The 27,443-nt window shown below is 38.8% G+C and overlaps 1 protein-coding gene across 4 annotated transcripts in view; it reads right to left on the reverse strand.

Moving 5' to 3' along the window:
* Nucleotides 1-344: 344 nt before the first annotated feature.
* The window catches only part of LOC114912635 (probable glutamate carboxypeptidase LAMP1), a 28,237-nt gene continuing 1,138 nt past the window's right edge, over nt 345-27,443 (reverse strand). The window contains exons 2-13 of one of the 4 annotated variants that reach the window (XM_073252864.1): nt 27,225-27,292; nt 9,768-9,849; nt 9,483-9,575; nt 9,221-9,361; nt 8,831-8,899; nt 8,575-8,662; nt 2,779-2,862; nt 1,788-1,856; nt 1,592-1,680; nt 1,154-1,270; nt 940-1,080; nt 345-811 (exon numbers count right to left, since the gene is read on the reverse strand). In XM_073252864.1, the coding sequence (XP_073108965.1) occupies nt 629-811; nt 940-1,080; nt 1,154-1,270; nt 1,592-1,680; nt 1,788-1,856; nt 2,779-2,862; nt 8,575-8,662; nt 8,831-8,899; nt 9,221-9,361; nt 9,483-9,575; nt 9,768-9,849; nt 27,225-27,292 (1,224 nt within the window). In that variant the 3' untranslated portion in view covers nt 345-628. Of the gene's footprint in view, nt 812-939; nt 1,081-1,153; nt 1,271-1,591; nt 1,681-1,787; nt 1,857-2,778; nt 2,863-8,574; nt 8,663-8,830; nt 8,900-9,208; nt 9,362-9,482; nt 9,576-9,767; nt 9,850-27,224; nt 27,293-27,443 lie in introns of all 4 variants that reach the window. The other 3 variants (XM_073252866.1, XM_073252863.1, XM_073252865.1) reach the window with 3 other exon arrangements.

A 27,443-nucleotide genomic window follows, 5' to 3' on the forward strand; every position in this document is an offset into this window, starting at 1 on the left:
AGACAATCTAGATTGCCACTTAAAAGACATACCAAACACAGTAACATGATGAAACCATGTTAAATTACCTACAATTTAGATAAATTACCGGCTACCAAATACAACCCAAGAGGTTTTAGTTCAAATCCCTTCCCTACATCTAGTTACTTAGTTCAGTAGTACCCGATAAGTGAATATGCTTGTGAGACCACATCATGGCTTTTGAGATTGAATAGCTTAGACAAACCAAGGGCCCTCGAACAAACTCCATTTTGAAGAAACAGAGAAGTTCATCGTTCAGGATGGTAAACTGATTTCACAAGTTCTAATTCATGTTTTTTCTAACAGCACAAGAACACTGGAAGTGAAAAGGAATGATATAATCATATATTTAATTATTTGCTCAAGAAACGAAAGAAACCGCTGAGCTTGATCCTTATCATGCTATGATAGTCCAAGCTGTAAGGATACCCTACAAATGTATTTGCTCAAGGAATATAAACAAAGAGCACATCTAGATTCGTACCACAATATGCTAACATTAGCTATAAAAATTGGTTGCCATACATGTCCTAGTAATTCACATGACTGTTCAGCTGATTAATCTGTACAAAAGCTTTGAGTACCATTTAGACGGATTTGTGAACATTCATGTGAATTTCCCGTTCAAAACTAAAGCTGCTTGGGTCACAACCCTGGCAGCCCTCCACACTTCATGTTGTACAAAACTCCATGACTCCGAAGTGTCCAAGCTCTTTGCCTTCTCAATGGCATCGTCAATGCCTGGATATGATTTAGATCCATAATCATCATGCATCGAAGGTCCATAAATCTGTTTAATATTAGTTTCAGGACAGGAAAATTAATAATGTAAAATTTGAGATGTGTGTGAAATTTAAAATATTTATGCTATATATATATATATATATATATATATATATTCTAAATGTAAAAACCTACCAGGTGCTTGTACCATTCTCTTCCAAAAAGACCATCTCTATCGGTAAATGCCCGCTCAGCCATCATCAACCTATCATTAAGCTCCCTGACTTTCAAGGGATCCTTCCTCCAATTCAATGACAAAAAATTCCTTTCTAGTGCCTAAAAATGCAAGAAGACCATTAATTAAAAACATCAATGATTTTAATTCAATCTTCTTTTGATTCAAGGATACCTTTCTTTGGTTGTCTATTTTGGTGGCTGCCTTCTTGAGCGCTTTTATAGACTTGTATAAGGGAGCAAAAGTTACAGGCATCCCCAACACATCATCTTCTAATATCTTTGCACTTCTCTGTCAATAAAAGGCACCGTCAGATTCTTCAGCTACCCAAGTACACATGAATTTAGATGTTCATATGTGGCATTTATTCCAATCATGTTGAAAAATATACAAGTCCTTTATATTGCTGAAGCCTACAGATAACAACTTGATCCCCATATCATGTATGTCAAAACAACAGTGCCAGAATTGTTGTCCCAAAAGAAAGGAATATATTGCAGACATAACGTCCAACTGATATACATGCTCGCACATATTCATCTGGGTATATTCAGATGGTTCTGCATATCTGCATGAATATATGTACATTGTGAATAATAGGAGAAATTATACCTGGAGCTCTGAAGCATAGGAGATGTAATTGAATGGCAAGAACTCCTCATCTGCAAGCCTCAAAGCAACCAGTCCCCACATGCTTGCCGCTATATGAGAATGAAGATGCAAGGGATCAAAATGAATCTTGTCATGATCTTTAACTTAGCATGCGTCAATAATTCAGATGAAAGAGTTAATAACAAGATCCACAAACATCTTTGATTCTGCCATTCTCGTAAATAACTTGTGGTAGAAGAGATGGAGTATGTAAAGTGATGGTCTTCTGTTATCATGACAGCAACATTAGCAAAGCTTCAGCTATGTAAAATCAATTTTTAATTTTCATAACAAAAACAAGAAACCTAAATTCCACAAGATGCTGGACTAATGTGAACCAGAATAGGAATTCATCACCATATAATTGCTAGACCAGGAAAAGGTGCTCTAATATTTCTAATAGTCTGGTTTTGCAACATTTAGTATGATTAAAACCTCACAGAGATGGATTCCAGCCAAAACCGATATTAGCACTATGGCCACATACATAGGAGCTTCTAATCTAGCTCAGAAGTCAGACCTCCCATTCATGTATAACAAAAGAGCTGTAATTCAAATCACAAAGTCAATTAGAAGGCCCTCACAGAAAGCATATATATGGACCTCATGGGGGTATGTTCTTGCGGTGAACAATTATGCCATGTTTGGAATTTGGATGTCTGGGCATGATATATGCAGCTGGATATTAAGGCTAATTATTTTAGTTGCTAGGATGGGAAGTTGGAGGGTAACTGATTCTTGGGGAAATTAACTCCCAGGCCTTGGAGACTTCCATTTAGGGCTTAGGCTTTGCTGACTGCACATTTTATTTCGGGCTCTTGGTTTTGTTGGCCATTTTCCTTTTAGTGCCTAGCCCATGTATAAATGTGTGCAAAACAGGCATAGCTGCATGAAAAAGAGCAAGCCTAACTGTATATCAGGGAGTAAATGTTAGACAAAATTTGGTCAAGGTTTAACAGTAAATTGTAACCAATGAAAGTACCAGGAATCAATTTGCCATTACTTGGGCTAGGCTGCCAACTCATTTTTTTATATATATATATGAAACCGATGCTTCTGGTAGGGCACAATGGGGCAACTAAACATCCCCAAGGTGATGCTGGAATTTTTTAGAACGGGCCGTACTGAAGTGAAATTGCAAGGAGTACCTGCTACATGCCTATGGAACATAGGATCTCCAAATTTCTCCATCCATACGAAGTCATCATACATAGAATGATAAACTGGGTATCCTGAAAGAGATGTCAATCCTCAATTAGAGCTGTTAAAATGAAAAATACAAGAAATATGCCACTAAAAAGATGCAAACATCAGGTTTCTAGCTATGTAATGTAATGCAAACAATATTGTAGTTTTCTGTGATTTACGTCATAGAAATATTTTATGTCTGATTCCTTTTTTGGTTTGTCAAACATACACAATTAAAACAATGTAAGCATGACCTTCAAGTGTAAGAAGACTATCCTCAAGTACAAAATAATATAGGGAAGAAAATACAAGTATCATAGGTAAAGAAGTTCAAGTACTTATAACCCATGAAAAGGCACCGCGTATGCAAATTTTGCCGCTTGCTAGCGAGGATACATGATATTTCCAACCCTCCACCTTCTTGTAGATGTCCAAAGTCAAGATGAGGATACATGATAAAGTGTATTCAAAGAAGAGGTTTGCTCATAGATATCCAGCAGAACCTAATTTATCAGCAACTGAATTCAATATCCAGTTTTACAAACAAGGATACTATCCAAACAAAAGACCTCTTCATGATATACACGTGATGAACATTTCTTTTCTAAACTAGTACTTTGCAAACTCATACTTATAAATGCTATTTTTCAGAAAAGAAAGAGCAAGTGGTGAATAAGCAGCGCTCTAAAAAGCAGCTGCAATATGTGGGCATATATGCAGTTCATATTTTTAAATATTTTAAAGACATGATTTATAAATAATGCAAAATTAAAATTAAATCATTAGAATTCAGAGATAAAAATAGAAATTTAAAATTAAGTATGCATATGCATTGTTTGAGTGCATATTGTAGAACTAGCAAAAGCTGTCATGCTATGCCTGGGAGTTCGTTTAGGTGAAAAACAAAGAATATGGGAATATAATCATGGAAAGGTCATCATGTATGTCTAGTTGATTGGCAGCCATGTGCTAATGATAAGATTAGAAAAATAATGACAATTATTCTGAATTGTTGTTTCAACTTCCGAAATTTATGAACTATAGCCTTTATGTAATTTTCATGCTTTCTAATCTTAAACATTGATTTTTAAAAAAAATGAGTTTAGGATTATAATTCCAACCTCACTTTTTCAAATAAAAAAGTTTATGATTCTTCTCCAGCTCTGATTTATGAAGGGATGTCTATAGTTCTCTCATTTTGCTTATTGAATGAATGGAAATATTTGGTTAAATTTAAAAAGAAAATCATTAAACAACCAAGATAAAAAGTAACACATAAATTGGCTATTGGGGAAAAATCCTCTCATATAGAAGTTAGGGAAAAACCCCTGGATCACTCCATGCTCCAAGCATAAATAGAATGCAAAAGTTGGTTTCCTACAGCAATTGTCGGTTTAAAGTATTTGCCATCCAAGCTACAAGAGGGAAAAAATAGATATGAGATCCAAAGAATCGCCCATTTATACTTGTTGAATTTGCAATAAAACAACCTTAAGTAGGTAAAATGACTAAATAATTATAAGAGTTACTTCATTCTTAACTTAAGATAGATGCTTAGGAACATAATAGCACAACTAGTAAAGCTTTAGACCAAAATAAAAAAAGAAAACTTTATAAACCAGTAATACCAAGCCAGAAATAGAACTCAAAACCACAAATCATCGCAGTACCAGCACCAGCACCAAAAAAAAAAACACACACACACACACATTTATTGAAAGGAAAGAAAATAAAGAAACAAAGACCTAGGAAACTGAAGCAAAACCAATAATTTGTTAAATGTTGAAAGGCTAATTCTTTAATACTGTTTCTTCATATCCATTTCCTCTTAGCTATAACCAAGAAAGTGAAAACTAATAAATATAAGACCACTTCTGGTGTTAAGAAAAACTAAGAAGGTGATAGCTGCAAATACCTAACATCAACAAATCTACAAAGTGAACAACCAGAATCAACAACAACGGCCATCAGAGGAGAACATTCTAAGTATACAAATCATAGGAAAAAAGGGGGAAAAAAAAAACTCACTGGTTGTGAGCAGGAAAGAAGTGCAAATCTACACCTACCCCATGAGCTATATATATACCATACAAGAGACAAATTGCCTCCCATAATCATTGCCTTATCAAAGTCTATCTAGAATTATCAAGGAATATCTAAGGGAAAAATGGAAGAAAAAATATTGCAGGTCTCAGTGGCAAAAGAAGCAATTAATCATCCCAGGGCATGCGAACATCAATGTTTGCCTATGAAAATACTCATGCAATAGCCATGGCTGCAACAGTGGAGCACCAAAGATGGCATGCATAAATCAAAAAGGTTACAGCTCACCCAACGGCTGGAAAGATCATAAAAAATCTTCATCACTGACCAGTGAACAAAAGAGGGCGAAAAGGGAGCAGGCAACTACAGTGGTTGACCAGGTGATAACCAAGGCCATCCACCCTGTTATTATGTGTAAAAGAAAAAAAATTCACTGATGCATAGCCAATTACAATCATTGTCTTGCAAGTTGACAATCAAATAAAGTAAATGGAAGCCAAAATAAATCATGCTAAGATCAGAGGAAAGCCATGGAAACACAAGGAAAAGAAAATGGGAAATGCTAGATAATGGCAAAAGGAAAATCAAGGAAGAAAACACCAACTAATCTGCAAATAATTATAGGAAACAAAACTATCAGCACACCATTCTAAAAACTGGTAAGCCTTATCGTAGATTGTTACACAGGAAAAACAAGACAAAGCATGTGGTAATGATCAAGCAAAACAAATAGCATATGAGAGAAGAAAGTAGGAAAATAGAGGAAGATCAAATTTCAAAGCATGGAATCAATCACCAGAAGAAGAGTTAACTCAACTCTTTATCTCCATAGAAACAAACTCTCCCTTGGCTTCAAGAGCAGCAAGGAAAAAAAACACCAACCAAGACCAACTATGTATGCTAGGTAATAGCATCAACAGTAACAGAGACCACCTTTTAGGCACAAGTCAAAAAAGCGGAAGAGGCAATAAAAGAGTATAAGTATGAAAACCACCAAGAACAACCACCAAAACCAATTATCATAATGGAGCATATACCACAAGCCCCAATGGCCAAAAGCACCTGATGTAATGGCAACAACCGGAAGATTACAAACAGACAGCAAAGAATACCAATAATAGGTAAGGCAACATAAGGCAGCAAAAAGTGATTAACCGGCTAATGCCCACATTAAACCATAGTCAAAATTGCTGTTTTAAAACCATTATCTAAGGAGAAATAGCTGGCACAAACATCCCACAATGTCAAATGCCTAATTAATCCTTCTCATTCTCCACCAACTAGCACACGGCTCAGCACAGTGAGCTAAAGGTTAGTTCCTCTCAATCTCCTCCATGCCAACACATGGCTCCGTGCACCAAGCCAAAGTTCAGCCCAGGAAACCAAATATAAGCCATATCCATATTGAACTCAAACTTTAGCAACGAATAAAAAAAAAAAAAGTAACTATGTTAACCAGGAAGAAACATTTCGTCGAACAAATGATACTCACCAACAATCCACACTAACCCTTGGAACAAGGGAAAAATCATCAAAAACATGATGGTCAGCACTACTTCACAAAACCAACACAGCATATAATGCTTGCCCAACAATGGATGCTCAAAGATCCAGATCTCAATCGGAAGGGACCATAACTGAAACCCTACCCACTCCAACAAAATGACCAGATTGATTGGGCAAATCCTCTGCTAAAAACATGTCACTGAAACAATTGGGCAAAGCATAGCCACTTATCAAAGAATCACCACCCTAACCTAGAATCCTAGACACCAACCAAACCATCCTAATGGGTGAAACAATTTGTCGAACACATGATGCTCAACTGAACAAACAGCAAAGAAAACTGCTGCTAACACGAGCAAAACAACAAGAAGCAACTGAAGATAAATCACACTGATCCCAGCCAACCACTGAAGGGACTAGAGAGCCAATGCCTTATCAAGGAGGACCATGCGATCCTTTTGAGCACCAAGGGAACACACACAAAGGTGCAGCAAGGTGAAGTTGTAGTTAGGGGTGCAACTGAGTGGAGCTGAGTTGAGTAGCTAAAAACTCAAGTTCGACTCAATTTAAAATACTCGGGATTGAAATTCAACTTAAGCTCAATTAAGCCTTAATATCTAGGCTTGAACTCAACTTGATCGAAAAGAAGCACTCAACTCGAATATCAACCAAATCATACTCGAGCTCAAATTTAAATATTAAAAAAATATGGTTAAAAGTTAGGAGTTAGATCAAATTAAAAAAATATAAATATCATATTTCAAATATTAAATTAATAATATATATAATAAATAAAATATAATATTTTTAACAATATATATACTCGATTAGGCTCATGATTCTTTGAGCTAAGTTATTTGCTACTCAAGCTTGACTCAAACAATTGTTCTAGTTACTTCAGTTTGGAAATAGTCGAGTCGAGTCGAGCTCGGACAGTTCACGAGTTGCTCTACTCATTTGCATCCTTAGTTGTCGCCCTACCAAGGACCTCTAGCCGCTTTATCCCACGACACCAAACCTTAACCCTCCCAAAAAAATAAAAGCAAGCGAAGGAACACAAGGTTCATATAATCAACATTTTAAATCTCATAGAATAAAGATGTCCTGATTTCTCCATGAAACAAGACGCCTCACTATCCTGTCCCGATCCTGACGGTAGTCACGATCATACACCCCGATGAATATCCTCCATCTTTCTCTCCTTCATCATTCATTTCTTTCTTTCTTTTCTTTTTTCTTCTTCCTTTTATTTCTTTTCCCCTACTTTCCTTTCTTTTTTGTTTCTTTTTCTTCTCCCTTCCTTTTTTTTTTATTTTTCTTCTTCTGTCCTTCCATTTTTTTTCTTTTCTTCATCTTTCCTTCATTTCCTTCTTTCCTCTTTCTTCATCTCTCCTCATATGGATGGATTTCAGAGTTTCAAGCTCATCCCGATCCTATTTTCTCATAGGAACGGGACGGATGATTGGGACACCCCCCCATCCCATCAAGATATAAAATCCTGCATATAAAACAGAAGGACATGTCTGGAATTAAACATAAATGTGGAGGACAAAATTGTAATAAGATGAACAATGGGCCCCACGGCATATTGTTGGAATATGTCGTGGTGACTTTATATCTATAGGTTACATCCATGTTCATGTTTCAAGTATACTAATGAAATGTTTAAGTACACATTGTATCCCAGCCAAACCAAGTTTCAAACCCCAACCCATATAGCACTCATTTGGATCTGCATAAAATAGCCAGCATGCAGCCTAGCCCACATATGTGGTCCGCAAACTGATTATGTGGCCCAATATGTGGCCTATTGCATATGGGCACTATATATATGCAGTGAGTTTTATATGCTGCATACACATATATGGCTGCATATGCAGCTGCATGTTCTACTTTTTAAAACAGTATGAACAAGATATAAGGTTGGGGAGTGTTTCTTTAAAGCAAAGTAAGAAAAACATAGATAGTGAAAGAGATCAACACATGAGGCAGCTTTGAATGCATGGGTTGTATGGGGAAGTTATTCCTCACATACAGGGGAAGAGAGCAGGTGTGTACCATATAAGATTTCATTCCAAAATTAGTTAGTAGTTAAAGCATGCTGAAAAGTATTTTTGATAGAAGAAAGAAAATCAGGAAGTGAGGTCATGAAAAGAGATGATGATGATAGAAAAATGTGATTCAGAATTTTGAAAGATGATAGTTACCTCCTCCAAAAAACATGTCAACTGATGGAACTCCGACATGTTGGACAAAAGCTGTGAAATCCGTTCCTCCACCACCTAATCTCCCAATCTTTGATGGAATAAGGGAAAAGTTGGTTTTCAGTTATCAAGTATCAATGCTAAACTTAACTGGAGATAGACATAAATACATATTATTTTAATATTATCTTCTCTGGAAATACATCAAAGTTCAGACAACTTTCAGCATGGAAGCAAAGAAACAAATTTAACTACTTACCAGTGAAGAATAATTAGATGCAACCCATGACTCGTATAATGTCTGAGACGAATTGTCTGGATCTTGAACCTTAACAATAAAAAAAAGAAAATCTTGTAAAGTTTTACATAGAGAAAAGGCTGGTGATATAAATGCACAGTACCTTTGACAATGATTTCTAAATTTCATCAGCTTGTAAACGCTACTACCATCAAGACTCGAGACTCCAATTACCATAAGCACAAACTTACTCACATATCTACAACTGTCCATGCACTGTCTACTTAAACTAATATTTCTTGAATGTTGATGCTATTCTAAGTTTTAGTTTTGTAAATGCAATTAGATTTTATGTTTGTTAAGTCAAAAACTTTGATAGGACATGACAATGCCATAAACCTTTTCACTTGCTTGTTTGAGCAGCTCATCAAGTTGTGGAGTTGCAGAGGCATGGAATCCAGGACCAGCAACTGCAGAATCAACATTCAGATAAGCAACAGCTCTTGAAGTTAACATCTCCCTGTTCTCTTCAACCCATTCTGTCGATCCTATCTGCAAGAAAGCAGAGAGGTGATGGACATGTCAAGCTAACAGCTATGTTACAAATGTGAGTGTATGTGTGAGTGAGAGAGACAGCGAGATAGATGATAGAGAGACTGAGAGACAGACAGACCAAGCCATACTCTTCTGCATCCCAATTACATAAAATAATGGTTCGTCGAGGTTTCCATCCTCTCTTTTGCAGTTTCCCAAACCTCTGAGCTACCTAGAAAAAAGAATTTAGATAACAAGCTCGTGCTCATCATCAATTGGTCACCAAGATGCATGAATGTGCATATGTCAAAACAAGACATTAATCAGCGAAACGAGGTGATGACTCATCCTGAGATTATTTAACTGAAACTGATATAGTTTTTGAATGAAGTATGACTGTAAGAGGCTTCTAGATTAGAGCTACCTCAAGTAAAGATGCAGTTCCACTGTTGGGGTCAACTGCTCCAAATGTCCATGCATCTCGATGATTACCTAGGAGAACATACCTGCAGGTATCACCAGATGAGGCTAAAGTACATTGACTTCTATTGCTGCAATTCGTATGTGCTGAAGGATAAAAGAACTACCATACCCCTCGAACTGCTTTGCAGAATTCTAGGCAAATAATATTTCCTTTTTGGGAAGGATCAAACAATGCTACAGTCAAAAGAAGACCACAATGATGATGAATAAGAAGAAGAAGGGTTTTAGCTCGGATATAAGCCACCCACGCATAAACAATAGCGTGATTATAAAAAAGTTCTATCCGTCACAGGCACAAACATATCTGAAAAACTTCATGCCTCCACGCATGCATATATGCAATTAATGAGTGTTACATTAAATTCTGATAATAGATGGCTATACATCAATTTTATGAATGGCAACATGCTCATATTTTATATCAAAGACAGCAGATATTTGTCACATAAATAAAAATGGGCACTGTCATTTTCCATCATAATGATGCAGGAAACTCCCTATATGCTGGTTAGACTTTAGAAAGATCTACAGAGGGAGTAAAATACAAATTGAGCTTATAAAAAAGATTAGATATAAGATTTTAAATAAGCAGACCTTCACATTGTTAGACAGAAATATTTATGAGTTTCCTCAAGGGTTTTGAAAGGAAAAAAAGAACTTAAATTATGGATCTCTTACTAGGTCAAGAACTTAGGGACATTCAAAAAATGAGAGAAATTTGAAGTTTAAGGGCTTATTCTAGCAAAACTAGGACAACTTAAGTAGCTAGACAGGTCATAAGATTATTGATTTAATGCCATAAACAACAATAAATGGTTCAAAATTTCAATCTGGAGATAATTTTCATGAAAAATAGGAGAAATTAAACTTTTTAAGAAGACCTATAATGATTTCAGAGGCAAAACCAGATAAAAGGATATAGAGGTTACTAAATGATCCGGCCGAGGAGAAGGATGAATCTTCCTAACCTGCAGAACTTGAATCTCTCAAATAAAATTTAAAAAAAGATGCAAAAATTGATGAAAGTATGGTTTAGATCCTTTTTCTTTCACTGATGATTCAAAAATTGAGATACATAACCTCAATTTATAATAATGAATCCGTCCTTACGCAATTCGAGTTGGATTCCTCTCCTAACTCGAATAGGACTAGCTTTTCAAAAATAGATATAACTAGTGGAAAAACTAAAATCCTGTAAAAAATAGATCTCGACTCTTACATCAACTTTATCATTTATCCATGGTTGGCCAAACCACTTCGAACCAAACAATTTGGGGCATGCTGAACCATTCAGGCAGTCAACCAATGCGGTTCAGACATTTGATTTGAAATACCGATGAAAATGGAGCAAGGAAGAAGGAAAGAAAGGAAGAGAGAGAGGAGAGGGGAGGGAAGGAGATAGAAAGGCTGACGACAGTCTGCTGAGGATGTCGGAGGACTGCAGGGACCGTCGAGGCCTCCGAGGCTCCGCAGTCCTCTATGAGAGAGTTTAAAGAAAGAGATGGAGCGAGAGGAGGGGAGGAAGAAAAACAAAGGGAGGGGAAGGTTGCCGAAGGGCCCTCAGATGGCAGAAATCCATCCATGGGCACCACAGATTCGAAACAAAGGCGATCCGCCCCTATTCATCGTATTTTTTTCAAAAACATAATGAATAGGGGATCCACCCTTGTTTTGAACCCATGGTGCCAGTGGGTGGATTTCCGCCGTCTAGCAGCCCTCCGACAACCTCCCCATCATCTTCCCTCTCTTTGTATTTTTTCCCTTCCCCTCTCTCTATCTCTCTCTCTAATCTCTCTCACAGAGGACTGCAAAGCCCCAGAGGCCTCGGCAACCCTCTGAGGACCTCCATGGCTCTCCGATTGCTACAGTGGCCCTCTAGTGGCCACCATCAGTGCCCCCGCCAGCCTCCCTCTCCATCCCTCCCTCTCTCTCTTTTACTTCCTCATTTCTGTGTGAGTTCAGGCCTGGTACGGTCCGATATAGAGGCATACCAACTTGTATCATTGATCGACCGGCACGAAGTCTGATTCCAAGTCAATGAACTTTGCTTCTATTGCTCCGCTTAATTCTTCATAGATTTAAAAAAATGCCCAATCAAAGAATTTTCTGAAAAAGAAATTTTCAGTTTAGCTGGCCTGCTTCAAAGCTCAAATGATGAAATTTGGGTCTGATTGCTAGCCTCCCTTGATGGCACAATATCGTAGATTTCAAAAAGTTATCCGATTTTTTTTTAAAAAAAATCCTCTCAATTGAGCATCATATAAACAAGTTATGGCCTCCGATAGTTTGGTATGTAATTCGGTTTCCAATGTGATAAATCTTATTCCTAAATCTTATCTAGCCTGCTCATAATGGCCAAAATGATCCACATTGAGTCTAGTGAGCCTCTTGGATCAAGACTCTTCCTATTTACAGGATTTAGCTCTTGCTAAATCAGAATTGGTGGAAAACATCTACTCCCCCTCCTCACAGCTGAACCACTTAACTTTGCTTCGAGATGGTTTCTAGCCTTGGTCTTCTTTGCTTTCGGATCTTAACGAGCAACTCATCCCGCTGCCACATCTTGACTTCGTAATAAGGTCGCTCATTGTCATCTTTCCTCATTGACAACAACGATAATGATGATTGCTCCTCGATTTCGATCAATTAATCTTAGAAACTAAGAGACGAGAGTTTGGCTTTTCACAAGTAGTATTTGCTTCTCATATCATCATTACAAACTTATATAGGCATTAACAAGTTGCTTCACCTGGGCAATAGTTGTAAGATCTATGTTCTCTTGTGTTCTGGAGGTATTGATCATGAAGTCCATATCCTTTATCAGTCGATACATTCTCTACTACCTATAGAAGACTACACCTCAATCCCATAGATACAGGCTCGCAAGGATGATATGGCATATATCCAAAAAAACTATTTTACATGTTGCTTCATCCAAAGGAGCTAGTTGGTGATCTTCAATTTGATATTTTTCTGAATCCACCCAAAAGGATAGGGATATGAATGAGGCTCAGTATGCAACTCTATTTTTTGAATCAGACTTTCTAAGATGAGATTCTTCTCATTTTTGGAATTCACAAACAGCCCCAATGATTCTCTATTTCATCTAGAACTTCAAGTAGATGAGTTCCTCTCGCACCTCTGGGTTTGTCTTAGTTGCTATCTCAAATTTCCTTGCCATCAAGCTCAATTTTGAATATGCTTGCTCAAGCTTAAGCGGCTACTCAACATGACACATTGAAGACGGCCTTCCCTTTCTTTTAGAATCCTCATCCTTCGATTCCTCTCTTTTCAGCCACAACTCAAGTTGACACTTCCAACACTTTTCCTTGACTTGTCCACAGACATTATAGTGGCCGCAATAATTTTTCTAAATCATGTTGGCCTGCTTGTTGCTCTACTCCCCAATCTGGCTAGGTTTTCAACCGCCTTTATTAAACTTATTGCCCTTTTTTCCTTACTATCGATTCTTCTCCTTGATCTCCATAACATTCACGCTAGCTTCACCAATATCTTCAACTTTGAAGAGCTTTAGCTCCTTCTGGATGCTCTCGTGGAACTTCCAACATATTACATGAAGACTACATGATCATTGACAAAAATTCCAAGTGAGATGGCTTGCTTATGGAACCCGATGAGATAGCTCTGTACAAATTGATCGCCACAGATACTGTTGATCCATTGATCCTCCTCAGTCAATTGAATAGCACTGCCTCTTAATTAGACCCTTCAATTTGCTCTGTCATGTTAGAAATATCATTGTTCCTCATCTATGAATTCCACCAAGAAAACTTGTAACAGGCAAAAACTATATTCAAACACTAGAGTTTTCATAGATAGTGAGTAGATCTCTAACAGCTCTAGCTAATTATCTAGCTTTTCTGTATCGATAGCTCCATATATAAGAATCTCAATTTGAGACTCAACCTTAAAAGGCTGAAAAGGGGGATTCTGAGTGCTTGTAGGTTGCTCATCCTCCTTACCAGATGATAGACCTCATCTATAGACATGGGAGACAGCTTCGCTATAGTTATTATTGGTGCTTATGTTAAAAGTGCAATCTCAATGAATTAGGCAATCTTCTTTTCTAGTTATGAGAGAGATCATTTCAGCTCATCATCTATCAAGGTAGAACTAGCAGCTATACTTATCTTTATTTTTCGATGCACTTTAAGTACGGATAGTCCTTCTAACTGCTTGTACTGTTCATGCATCTAGACCATAAATTAATGCCCCTATGATTATAGAGAACCAAAGCTCTCATGCCAACTTTATTCAATTGAGAAGAACAGAGAATTCCCTCAATCCGCTCAACTCGAATTTCTCAAAAAAAAACAAAAAAAGATGGAAAAATTGGCAAAAGTAGTGTTTAGATCTCCTTTTCTTTCATTGATTATTCAAAAATTGAGATGCATAACCTCTATTTCTAATAATTAGATCTGTCCTTGCATAATTCAGATCAAATTTCTCTCCTTATTCGAATAGAATTAGTTTTTCAAAACTAAACATGATTAGTAGAAATAAATATGAAAAAGCTAAAATCCTACAAAAGATAAACCTCGACTCCTACATCAATTTTGCCTTCCATCACTCCCCTTAACACTTCCTAAATTGGGAGATACTTTTGGTCAAAGATTTTCGAAAAAAATCAATTTAAACGGCCCCTTTCGGGGACCAAATGATGGAATTTGCACTGGCTCTATGACCCCTCAAAGGGTGATGCTATGTCATAGATCTCAAAAAACTACATAATTTAAAGAAAAAATATCATATCTCAATCAAATGATATATGTCCAACTTATGACCTCAGAAGTTTGGCATATGATTTGGCTTCTTAATATAACAAATCTCACCCCTGGATTTGGCCTAATGCTACTCATAGTAGCCAAAGTGGTCCACATCGGATCTAGTGATCCTTCTGGATCACCAAGTATTAATCAAATAAAAGTATAAGAAACCTAGGAGCCATAAGATATGCTAAAGCAATTATAATTCCCAAAAAGAAGACATCATAGGAGAGATGTTTCTTCAAATTTTATCAAGGGTTGATCCACAAAAACTCCAAAAAAAGAGTCATGGTGTCATGCCCTCTTTCTCAATAAACTTCACAATGTGAAAATATTATGATGACTAAACTAGACTAAAACTTCCTCGGTCTTTAAGGTAGAGAGGAAGAGAGTTTTTTTTTTTTTTTTTTTAATGAGGGTGGAGGGGATAGTGTTACATGTCAATAATGGCCCCTTGCTAGAGAAGAAAATAACATCATAGTGCTGGTATAGTGGTTTTGCAACCTCAATTTAACCAACATAGAGGCTAAACTAATTAGGAATCAACCTCTCCTAAAAACTTCCAACGACTTGCATTCCTATCATCGGCTGAACAGTCAATCGGTTATATAATGTGCCAAACTCACGAACTAAGGGGGAAAGGAAACTGAATAAAAGCTAGGCTCCTTTTCCAATTTTGTAATCCTCAATCTAGATCATCTTCACTACCACCAAGTATCCAAAGGGCTGAAGATCTATTGTAAAGTCTAACAGTCACCACTTGTACACGTCCATACGCCAAGAATCACATGGAACCACAATAGTCCAATGCCATGATTCTATAAGTTTTAAACTAAGGATTGCCACCTCGGTATCGAGCCCCATATCAATACCATCCTATTATAGTATTGGTATACGGTATGATATGAGACAGCAAGGCATACTGAGCGCCGATGCGGTACTAGACTGCATACTAATTTGACACTAGTACGATATGATATGTCCAGCATGGATGGTACAGTACAAAAAACCTTGTTTTAAACTAGCTACTGTTGCATCATAAGGGTTGAAAATTTGTTGTATAGTCACTGCTTTTATGCATCTCACTCCAAAAATTACACATAACTTCAACAGTTTATCATCAAGTACGTGTAGATTTTACTGATAGGAAACTTACAGCAACAGGAACCCCATTACCATTTTATGTCCAACTGTAAGTTTTAATCTAGTTACTTTCGAATCCAGAGTTGATTCTTCCATCCTATATGTATCAAACTGTGATATCACCAGTTTGGTCTCATATGCTCATGTGCTATTCTAGATGAAAATCTGTAAAGGATGAAAGAATGATAAGTCAACAAAATTCTTTTCAGAACTTCATAAATCCCATAAAATGAGCATACCTAAGTTGATCTATTTAACCTCCGCTAAATTTTTCAGAGTACCTTTAGCTCCTCAAAAATGGATCATCATTTTCCACTCCAACAATTCTCTGCATATATTCAATTATACGATGATTCATTTGTGCATCCTATATAAAGGTCATCAAGTCAACAGCCTGACATCGACATGTATTTACGTTATCTAAGCAATCATCAAAAAAATTGCCCAATCTCTGATGCAGAGAAACATGGAAATGGGTCTTGAAAGAGGTCTTAATAGCCCATTAAGGTTTTCCAGAACTGTTTGCACAGTAGGTTTTGCATTTCTTCTCCAAATAACAAAGACACCCACGTGACTTTTAGACTGAAGCAAGCATTGATATCATACACTCAAGCTCATTTTATGTACTTTGGTGTTCGGGCAATTCAGCCGACTCCTCGATTCTGACTTTCAATCGGCCTAATAAGTACGAACTGCCGACTACCAATCGGTTGGCCGACTGACAGTCGGCTATCCTCAACCATCCTTGACAAACTCCAACTATGATGACTCAACTGATTTCAAGCCGATGACTATCGGCATATCAGAATTGTCGACCGATAGTCATTCGGACTTCCTTAATTGCCGACATACAGTCGACTTCTTCAAACTACTGATATATAGTCGGCAAACCTGAAACCGCCAGCACAGAAAGCGCATAATGGCCAGAACATGATCAGTGGCGGTTATAACCACCCATCCCACGATCACATAATGCCGAAACAAGCGGGATTCACGTATCTAACCGTTACAAACAGTTACCAACAATTCATCCATAAAAGGAGATAAATGAACAGTATTTGGTAAGAACTCTTGAGAGCTGAAACTTTGCTTCTTTGAATATTTATCTGTTGTTCACCACTCCCCACTAACTTAAGCATTGGAGGGTCTCCGTCAGACACAATTTCGATCAGTGTGGACTTCATTTTGTAGATGCTCTTTATCGGCGACCGGTGCAACAAGGGATTGGACGCAACAGATTGGCGCGCCAGGAAGGGAGAGAATACAAGCAATCATGACAAAGACCAGAGCTCAAAACAACTCAACAGGATCCGCGAGGCAATCTTCCCGTCGAAAATCTCCCTCCCCCACCTCCATTGATAAAGCAAAACTTTTCGCATCCTGTAATCACTACGGATGCACAAATTGCTACTCTAATGCAGCAAATAAAAGTGTTGACGGAGGTGGTGCACAGCCTCCAACAACAACAGACACAGCAACAGCAACCGTCGGTGGAGCCGGTGGCTCATTCAGTGCCATCCAGGCACAGTCGCCGTCCTCTACGACGCTCATCCTCTTCATCTCCAAACGACGACCGTCTCGGCATTCTCATCGAGTTGAGCAACCGTGTTCCCAGCATTCTCATCATGCCACTCATCCTTCACGATGATCTCCTTCTCATGTACATAGCATCAAGGAACAAAGGCCGCGTGTACCTTCTCCTTCTCCATCTTCAAATTCTTCAGAAGATTCTACCTCCGAATTTTCTCAGCAACGGCGGCTCGATGACTACGAGCGTAAATTCAAGGAGATCAACCGCTAACTTATTTGACTCCAGATGAAAGGTCGGAAGTCTTCCAACGACCTCAACTTTCACACTATCCAACCTCTTTCTCAGCATATCTTGGATGAACCAATCCTGTCTCGATTCAAGATGCCATAAATGGAGCCATATGACGGCTCCACCAATCCAATTGATCATTTGGAGAGTTATAAGACTCTTATGATGATCCAGGGGGCCACCGACGTCCTCCTATGTATTGGCTTTCCGACAACTATTCGGAAGGCTGCTCGAGCTGGTATTCTGGGCTTCAGTTGGAGAGCATAAATTCTTTCGAGCAGCTCGAGCATTCTTTCGTGGTCCATTTCAGCACTAGTCGAAAGGTGCCACGGACATCAGATAGTTTCTTCCCCATCAAGCAAGGCAAGACAGAGACATTGAGAGATTTCGTGGCTCGCTTCAACACGACCACGCTTAAGGTCAGGGACCTCAACGAAGATATGGCCATCTCGACCATGAAAAGAGGTCTGAGGGGATCTAGATTCATCTACTCTCTAGATAAGACTCTCCCAAAGATCTATGCTGAACTCTTAGAGTGCACATACAAGTATATTCACACGGATGAGGACGCTTCTGACCGACGCCAGACGGAAGAAAAAAGTCATAAAAAGAAATAAAAGAAAAACGAGGCTCCGATCGAACCAAATCGGTCAACGATCAATAAGCAAGCCTCACCCTATCGACGGAGTCCCAAGGCCGAACAACTATGACAGCAAGTATGACTCCTATACTTTTCTTTTTGCTCTCCGTGTGCAGATCTTAATGAAGATCGAAGGAGAGGAGTATCTTCGACATCCTCCACCGATGAAAGCGCCATCGAGGAATCGCGACAAGAAGAAGTATTGTCAGTTTCATCATGATCACGGTCACGATACCAAAGAATACATTCAACTTAGGGACGAAATAGAGATCCTGATCCGACTTGGCTACCTTGAAAAATTTCGATAAGATCGCCTGACTCAACTTCCCACCAACCAACAACCTCGGCCACAAACTGAGAAAACGATTAACAATCGACTAACGACGGGAGTGATCAATATGATTTCTGGACGACTGCAGGACTGGAACGCAATTTTCGAAGAAGAGTCAGTAAAGAAACAATAATTTAACAATGTAATCTCTTTTTCGAAAGATAATGTTCGGAGAATACAAACTTCCTATGATGATGCTGTCGTCGTTTCGGTAACGATAGCAAACTATAATGTAAAAAAATTTTAATCGATAATGGAAGCTCTACAGATATTTTTTTTACTCGATTTTCTTCCGAATGCGACTACCGACTGACTGACTCAGAAGAGTCTCTACGCCATTAATCGATTTTACCAGAGATGCAGTTATCGTGGAAGAAAAAATTACTTTCTCACTAACCGCAGGAACAGATCCACAACAAAGTACTATTCTCTTGACATTCACTATCGTCCGAATTTTTTCGGCTTACAATGCCATACTTGGACGACCTGAACTTAATACCTTGAGAGTGGTAGTTTCAATATATTATTTATTGGTCCGATTTCCAACAAAAAATAGAGTCGAAAAAATATGTGAAGATCAACAACTTGCTCGACGTTGCTTCATGATCTCTATAAAGAATAATCAATCTGAAGACTCTTTGATTGTTGATAAGTTGGACCAAAGAGAAAATAAAAAAAAGGGTGAACCAACCGAGCAATTGATTTCTATCCCGTTAAAAGAAGATCTTCGTAAGACAGTCCAAATCGGATCACAATTATTTGATCCAGAGAGACAATAACTAATAAATCTACTAAGAACAAATGCCGATATTTTTATTGGATCGGCAATCGATATACCAGAAATTTCTTCGAAAGTAATAACTCATCGGCTGAACATTGATCCTAAAGCTAGATCGATGAGACAAAAGAAAAGATCTTTTGCTCCTGAAAGACAGAAGATCATCAACGAGGAAGTCGACAAGCTTCTCGTGGCTAGCTTCATCAGAAAAGCTAATTATCCCGATTAACTCGTCAATATAGTGATGGTGAGAAAAGCCAATGAAAAATGAAGAATCTGCATCAACTACACAAATTTAAATGAAACTTGTCCGAAGGACAGTTTTTTCTTACCAAAGATCGACCAACTAGTTGATGCAACTTCGGGACATCGATTTTTGAGCTTTATGGACGCCTTCGCGGGCTACAATCAGATTCGAATGGCATCCGAAGATGAGAAACACTGCCTTCGTAATCGACAAAGGCATCTACTATGACAAAGTAATGCCATTCGATTTAAAGAATATCGGAGCTACTTATCAACAACCAGTCAACAAACTGTTTAAAGCATAAATTGGACATAACATGGAAGTCTATATTGATGATATGCTAATGAAAAGCCTCCAAACTTCTGATCATGTTCGGGACTTGAAAAAATCCTTCAACACACTTTGACGACATCAGATAAAATTAAATCCGACTAAATGTGCATTCAAAATAACTTTCGAGAAATTTCTCGGATTTATCATGTCGCAACGAGAAATTGAAGCTAATCTCGAGAAAATAAAGACTATCATCGATATTAAGCATCCAAGCTCTAAGAAAAAAATACAACTCATTGGAATGATCGCCGCACTCAGCCGATTCATCTCAAGATCGACAGAAAGATGTTTACCTTTCTTCAAGACCTTGAGACCAGCAAAAAACTTTTCATGGTCAGATGAGTGCCGACAGTCCTTCGAGGATTTGAAGAAATATTTGATATCTCCACCATTACAAAATTGAAAATGGAAGAAACATTATATCTTTATCTGACGACTGCTACGAAGGCAGTTAGTTCGATACTTGTCCAAGAGGATGAAAGTCGAATTCAACGACCGATTTATTATACCAGTAAAGTGCTTCATAATGCTGAAGTACGATATTTAAGAGCGAAAAAAATGATCTACGCTCTGATCATATCATCACAACGACTTCGTCCGTACTTTCAAGCACATCCAATAGTTGTCTTGATAGATCAGTCGCTGAAGGTAATTCTATACCGATCTGATACATCAGGTCGAATGACGAAATGAACGATAAAACTCAGTGAGTTTGATATTCAATATCGCCCGCGACCGTCGATGAAGGCACAAGTTTTGACCGACTTTGTCGTCGAGTGCACCATATCCGATAATAATCCTGAGGATGAGCTCGACGATAAATCGAAGCAAATTGAAACTCCTGAAGCCGATTTAACATCGGTTTAGATGCTGCATATTGATGGAATATTCAATGCACAAGACAGTGGAGTCGATCTCATCCTCACCAATTTCGAAGGGATCGTAACCAAATATGCCCTTCGATTTAATTTTAAAGCCTCGAATAATCAAGTCGAGTATGAAGCTCTTCTAGTCGGCCTGAAAATTATCAAAGAACTTGATGTCAACAACTTAAAGATCTTCACCGACTCACAATTGATTATCGAGCAAGTTAAGGACGAGTTTGAAGTCCGAGACCTTGTTATGATGAGATATCTTCAGAAAGTGAAAGATCTTACATCGATTTTGAAATATTTTGAGATATCTCACATTCCAAGAGCAGAGAATACTCGAGCTAACGCACTTTCCTAACTCGTAACCACTTCATTTGGCTTGTTGGATCGGACGTTCATCGAATGTCTCGAACAATCGAGTATTGACAAAATCGAAGAAGTGCTGTAAATCAATAATGAGCCCAGCTGGATGGATCCGATCATCCAGTATTTAACTGATGGAACTCTATCTGCAAATCCTTCAAAAGCCAAACGACTGCGGTGGATGGCCTCGCAATATATTTTGATAAATAGACAACTCTATAAAAAGGTCATTCTCTCTTTTCTTGCTAAAATGTTTGTGACCAACGGATGCCGACTATGCACTCCGAGAAGTTCATGAAAAAATTCATGAAAATTACTTAGAAGGCAAATCATTGCTTATAAAGTTTTACGACAAGGATATTATTGACCCACCATGAAGAAAGATGCAGCTGAACTTGTCTGAAGATGTGAACCATGTCAGAAGTTTGCTTACATACAACATCAACCAGCCAGTCAGCTGACATCAATTGTTGCACCATGGCCCTTCGCACAATGGAAAATCGACATACTTGGTCCTTTCCCTCCGACATTCGGTCAGAGAAAATTTATAATGATTGCTATTGATTACTTCACCAAATGAGTAGAAACTGAATTCTTGGTACAAATCACTGAAAGTTAGATGGAAGACTTCATTCAGAAATCAATCATATGTAGATTCGATCCACCACACACCATCATCACCGATAATGGTCGACAATTCGACAATCAGGATTTCAAAAAATTTTGTGCGAAATTTCATATTATGCACAAGCTCACCTCAGTCGGTCATCCACAGTCCAATAGTGAAGTGGAGATAACAAATCAAACAATTCTATAAGATCTTAAAACCAGACTGAATGAAGCTAAAGGCCTCTGGATGGAAGAATTATATCCAATCTTATGGATATATCGGACAACTCTTCATATACCAACAGGAGAATCGCCATTCAACCTAGCTTATAAAACTAAGACGATGATTCCACTTGAGATCGGATTACCATCAGTAAGAATTGAACAATATAATAAGCCGAGCAATTCTGAATGTCCGAGAGCCGACCTAGACTTACTTCCGAAAGTTCGACAGCAAGCTCAAGTTCGAATGGCAGCATATCGACAGAGAGTCGTCTGATATTATAATGCAAAAATCAAGCTGAAGGTCTTTCGTCCAGGAGACATGATCCTAAGAAAAGCAGAAGTTTCAAAGCCTTTGGATCAAGAAAAATTATCTCCAAATTGAGGACCCTACAAAGTAACCGAGACACTTCGTCCGAATGCATATCGACTAAAAACCCTCGATGGGACAACTATTCCTCGGATTTGAAATGTCGATAATTTGAAAATGTACTATCAATAAACTTGTTTACATGTATGATATTCGGAATGAAACATTGGGACTCTAAATCTTGAAATCTTCAGTCAACTACAAATCATCTACAAAAACCGCATCAGACCGACAAGTAATCGATCAACTTGTACCGACTATATCTCGATTTTTCATTATAAAAACCGACTTAAGTCGAACGACACTGTGTAATCGGTCAATTTGTACCGACTATATCTCGATTTTTCACTGTAAAAACCTACTTAAGTCGAATGACACCGTGTAATCGATCAACTTGTATCGATTATATCTCGATTTTTTATTGTAAAAACTGACTTAACTACTCATGCTGACTTAGCTTTAGCTAAGCAGAACATTATATCGACTCGATCCCGATCGAGTGGAAAATACACCGACTTGACTACGGTCAATCGAAGGATATTCGGCTTATCATCGTCTATCAACTACATAAAGTATCCAAGCTAAGTCAGCTGATACTCGACTAGCGGACAAATTTTACTACAATTATTGATCGACATTCAATTCACCAATGGATGATCGGTAATCTGACTATTATTCAACGATATTGACAGTATAAGTGTAAAAAGAGATTTCATACTTGAAAAATTTTTTTCATTCATTGAAGAAGAGATTACAAAATTAGACTCAAAGTCTGATTACAAAATTGAACTTAATCCGATTACAAAAAGAAAAAAGAAAAAGTATTACACCGATCACCAGTCAGCTTCTTCTTCACCTTACTCCGATACAACTTCGGTGGTTGGAGCAAATTCTGATGCAATCGATGCATGTCCTTCATTCGGCGCGGTGGTCTCCTCAGCAACCTCTTCTCCCGAACTAGGGGACGATGCTGCTCAGGTCCAAATTCGAAAATAATTTTTCGACTGCATCTCTGCCGTCTTCGTATCCAACACAGGAGGCAAATCCACCTTCGAAAATTTTATCTTTGTATTCTTCTCATTTTTTGAAATTCTCGATGGCCAGACTCAGAGCACCTTTCGCCGATTCAGCTTCTTCCTTAGCAGAGACTGACTCTGCATCGGTCAGTGCCAACCTCTTCTGGATAGCCCGATGTCTTCCGCGCTCCGCCTCGAGTTCTATGCATCCGTCCCTTTCTCTCTGGAGCCGATTGATTGAATGCTTCTTGCTCTTGATCCGAGACTCCAAGGATGCGATGCTCTGTTGAGCCGACCCTAATTCGGCTCTGGAGGATTGCAGTTCGGTCGTCACACGGAAGATCTCTTCCTGAAGCATCTTCTCCCGTTCGGCTGCCGCTTGAAGTTGTTCGACGGCAGTAAATTTTTCGACATTGGCGATCGCGACCTTGTCCATCCATGCCTGACGAAGCTCGGTGAACTTCCGATACCCGCTCTCCAAAGCATACATATCGTGTGCCAGTTAAAAAAGAAGGACAAGTCAAGTCAAACCAAAAAAAGAAAAGGGAGAAAAGTATCGTTGACTTACCCCAAGTATCGTCGGATAAAACGAAGAAAATATTTCGGATACTGTCTGATCTTTCCTATTCTCCCTGTCTGTCGGGAGAAAAGCAGCTTCGATGAGTCATTTGGCCAAAGATGGATTGGCCAAGGCCGACTTACCAATGGAGATGCGGATGTCAGAAAGGGTGGGAAGACCCCCCCCGATGATCCATTGTCCGCGGAAGTAGCCGGCGCCTTTCTCCGATCCCCAGTCGGCGGTCGTTTGCTTGAAATCACCATAAAGTCTATGCTCGACTGCGCTTGAGACCGCGCCACTTGAGGAACAGCTTGTGCAGCAGCAGATAATTCTGGTTTGGCCGCGACTGTAAAATCGGCCCGAACCCCGACTGATGGAGCCATCGATGGCTCTGGTGCGGCATCTTCATCTCTCGCCGTCTCAACTCCGGCCGACGGTACTTCAATTGGAGGAAGCGTTGTCGGAGCTGACAACGCTATAACCAGCTTGATGCTGGGAGCTATCACTGACAGGATGTCGGACTCCCTGGTCGGCACCGACTCAGAGTCACCCCGACTTCTCTTCGACAGTCGGGATGGTTCAACATCAGTCGCTGCTCTCTTCTTAGCAGTATGTCGACGGATGTCGGCAGTTGAGACGCGTGTTGTCGACCGCATAGCTGCAATCAAAAGATAAAGTTCAGTACAAAGTTCAGAAGCAAATAAAAAATAAAGCGAACGATTATGCTATATCTAAAAAAGTTACCAAACTAAGTCCGGCATCATAGAGAGCCTGCTCTGTCATCAGCTCTCGTTGCGCTGGGACTTCCATATCTTTAAGTCGGAGAAAATCTTCCCAATCGATGATGTCAACCCGACTATGCTCATTGGGGCCGGTTCTCGGATCGTCCCAGGATGATGGAAAGCCTCAAAAAGGTGAAGAAGAAACAAAGAAAAACTGATTTTTCCGTCCATAATTGGACGATGGAAGATCAAAAATAAAAGAAAGATCCTTCTTCGGATTGAAAGACCACCAACCCTTGACTTTTGGGTGAGGACGAAGGACCAAAAAGACTCGAAAAAGAGAAGGACGAGGGTTAATCGGGATAAGACGACACAACTAAGCAAAGCTAATAATCAATTGAATGAAATTCGAAGCTAGCTGAGCGGGGCAAAGATGGTAATAACCAAGAAGATTTCAGATGAACTCCGGAATCGAAAATCAAAGACCGGCCCAAAGATCCTCGACATCAAATGCAACCTGATCCAGAGGAGAGTTCACTCGATCATCCGGACCAGGAGCAAAAAGCTAAAATTGCTTCGAGATACGATACTGTTCCCGGAGCCGATCGACATTGAATCCGGACAAAGAAGAAATTTTCGTCTCTGGACCTAAAAGAGAATCATCGATCGGATTCTCCGACTGACTATCTCGAGAAGATGAAGCCTTCGCTTTCTTACCCCTACTTGCCATTAGAAATGAAAGAACCTAGAAGAAAAAAAGAAAAACTTAAGAGGAAGAAACGAGAACTCGACCAGGAACTAAGAAATGATGTGAACGGAAAAAGCTCTCAGCACCTGAAGCAGAACCTTCTGTTGCAGAAGAAAATGAAGAATGCAAAAGCGAAAAGTCCAAATAAAAGAGACATTACATATATGAGACCCTTCAACGGTCTAGATGAGATTTTTCAAATCAGGACTTTTTCAGATTTCAACACATGGCAACATCAAAATCGACCTTTGATCGGACGGTTCGATGCATCTATCCTCATATCACGCCACCTCACCAATATCTGCATGAACGGCATAGAGCCAATGATATCTGGACATATGGCCGATATCGATTAGTCAAAATCGAATCATCCGAATTCGCCGGACGTCGGACTATCTTCTCGAAACGACATTCCAATGATGATTTCACAGTTATCGAAATGACAAAAGATTGGAGATCCTTCGTTTTTTGAAAAATCATTAATGTCTGCAGTCGAATCGGGACTCGAGACAACACGTGACAACTCTTTTCGTCCAATGTGACAGATCATGTAACAACACGCATGTTAAACTACCTTGGACTTAGGAGCAGGGGGCAGCTGTTGGGGCAATTCAACCGACTCTCCGATTTCGACTTTCAATCGGCCTGATAAGCACGAACTGCCGACTGCCAATCGGTTGGCCGACTGACAGTCGGCTATCCTCAACCATCATTGGCAAACTTCAACTATGATGACTCGATTGATTTCAGACCGATGACCGTCGGCATATTAGAGTTGTCGATCGATGGTCATTCGGACTTCCTCAATTGCCGATATGCAATCGACATCTTTAGATTACCGACATATAGTCGGCAAAACTGAAACAGCCAGTACAGAAAGCACATAATGACCAAAACATGATTAGTGACGGGTATAACTATCCATCCCACGATCATATAATGCTGAAACAAGCGGGACCCATGTGTCTGATCGTTACAAACGGTTACCAATAACTCGTCTATAAAAGAAGATAAATGAACAGCATTTAGTAAGGACTCTTGAAAGCTGAAACTCTGCTTCTTTAAATATTCATCTGCTGTTCACCACTCTTCACTGACTTAAGCATCGGAGGATCTCCACTGGATACAATTCCGATCAATATGGACTTTATTTTACAGATTCTCTTCACCGGCGATCGGTGCAACAAGAGATTGGACACAACATTTGGCATGGGCTGGCACATCGACCCATCAAAAAGGTCAACCAGACTACATATTCCAATGATCTTAGCAGCCCAACGCAAGTGCACAACCACGAAACCACACTGAACAATTTGACAGGGACATGGATCAAAATCATCCAAATTCCATCAACTGGCCACCAAATTCTCTCTAGATCATTAAACATGCTCTGCTATTAAGTCCAATCATAAGATCCATTTCCAAATTCCAATAAAGCTTGGGCCATGTTACTCCAAAACCTCAAATCTCATCTCTGTTACTTGACAAATGCATGAACGCACTTGTCATAAATGTTGCTGAATTATTTTTTTCTTTATTTGTGCTCTCTTCCATCATCTAGGCAGCATCTCAATCTGATTGAAACATTAATTAGATAATTCCTCCCATGCTAAATTATTCCTTTCTTCTTCTTTTTTTCACTTTTTGGCAGCATACATAGAAATTTGGAACTAACCATTTGGGTCCCCACACATTATTTTATATTCTCCACCCACGACAAATAGTCAGAGAATCCCAAAATTTGTTCAAGTTATATTATTTTAATAAGCTATAAAAAAAAATTAACTTCAAGTAACCATGACGATGGCATATTAAAATAATACAAGGGACAGAACTTACCGGTCAGGTTCTTCTTCCCCTTCGATCACAGCAAAGACATTTTGGATCGTTGCCAGTGTTTCATTTCCCTAACTTATCAAAGTACCATGCCATAAGTGATGAGACCACCAGTGACATTTCGGTAAACATACCACCATTCAAGTCCAAAAAACGATAAAAAAAATTAGAAGAGAGATCATCCAGAAGAAACCTAGAGATCACCATCAATCCGATGGTCCC

The sequence above is a fragment of the Elaeis guineensis genome, chromosome 2 (genome assembly GCF_000442705.2).
Source record: "Elaeis guineensis isolate ETL-2024a chromosome 2, EG11, whole genome shotgun sequence".
NCBI lineage: Eukaryota > Viridiplantae > Streptophyta > Magnoliopsida > Arecales > Arecaceae > Elaeis > Elaeis guineensis.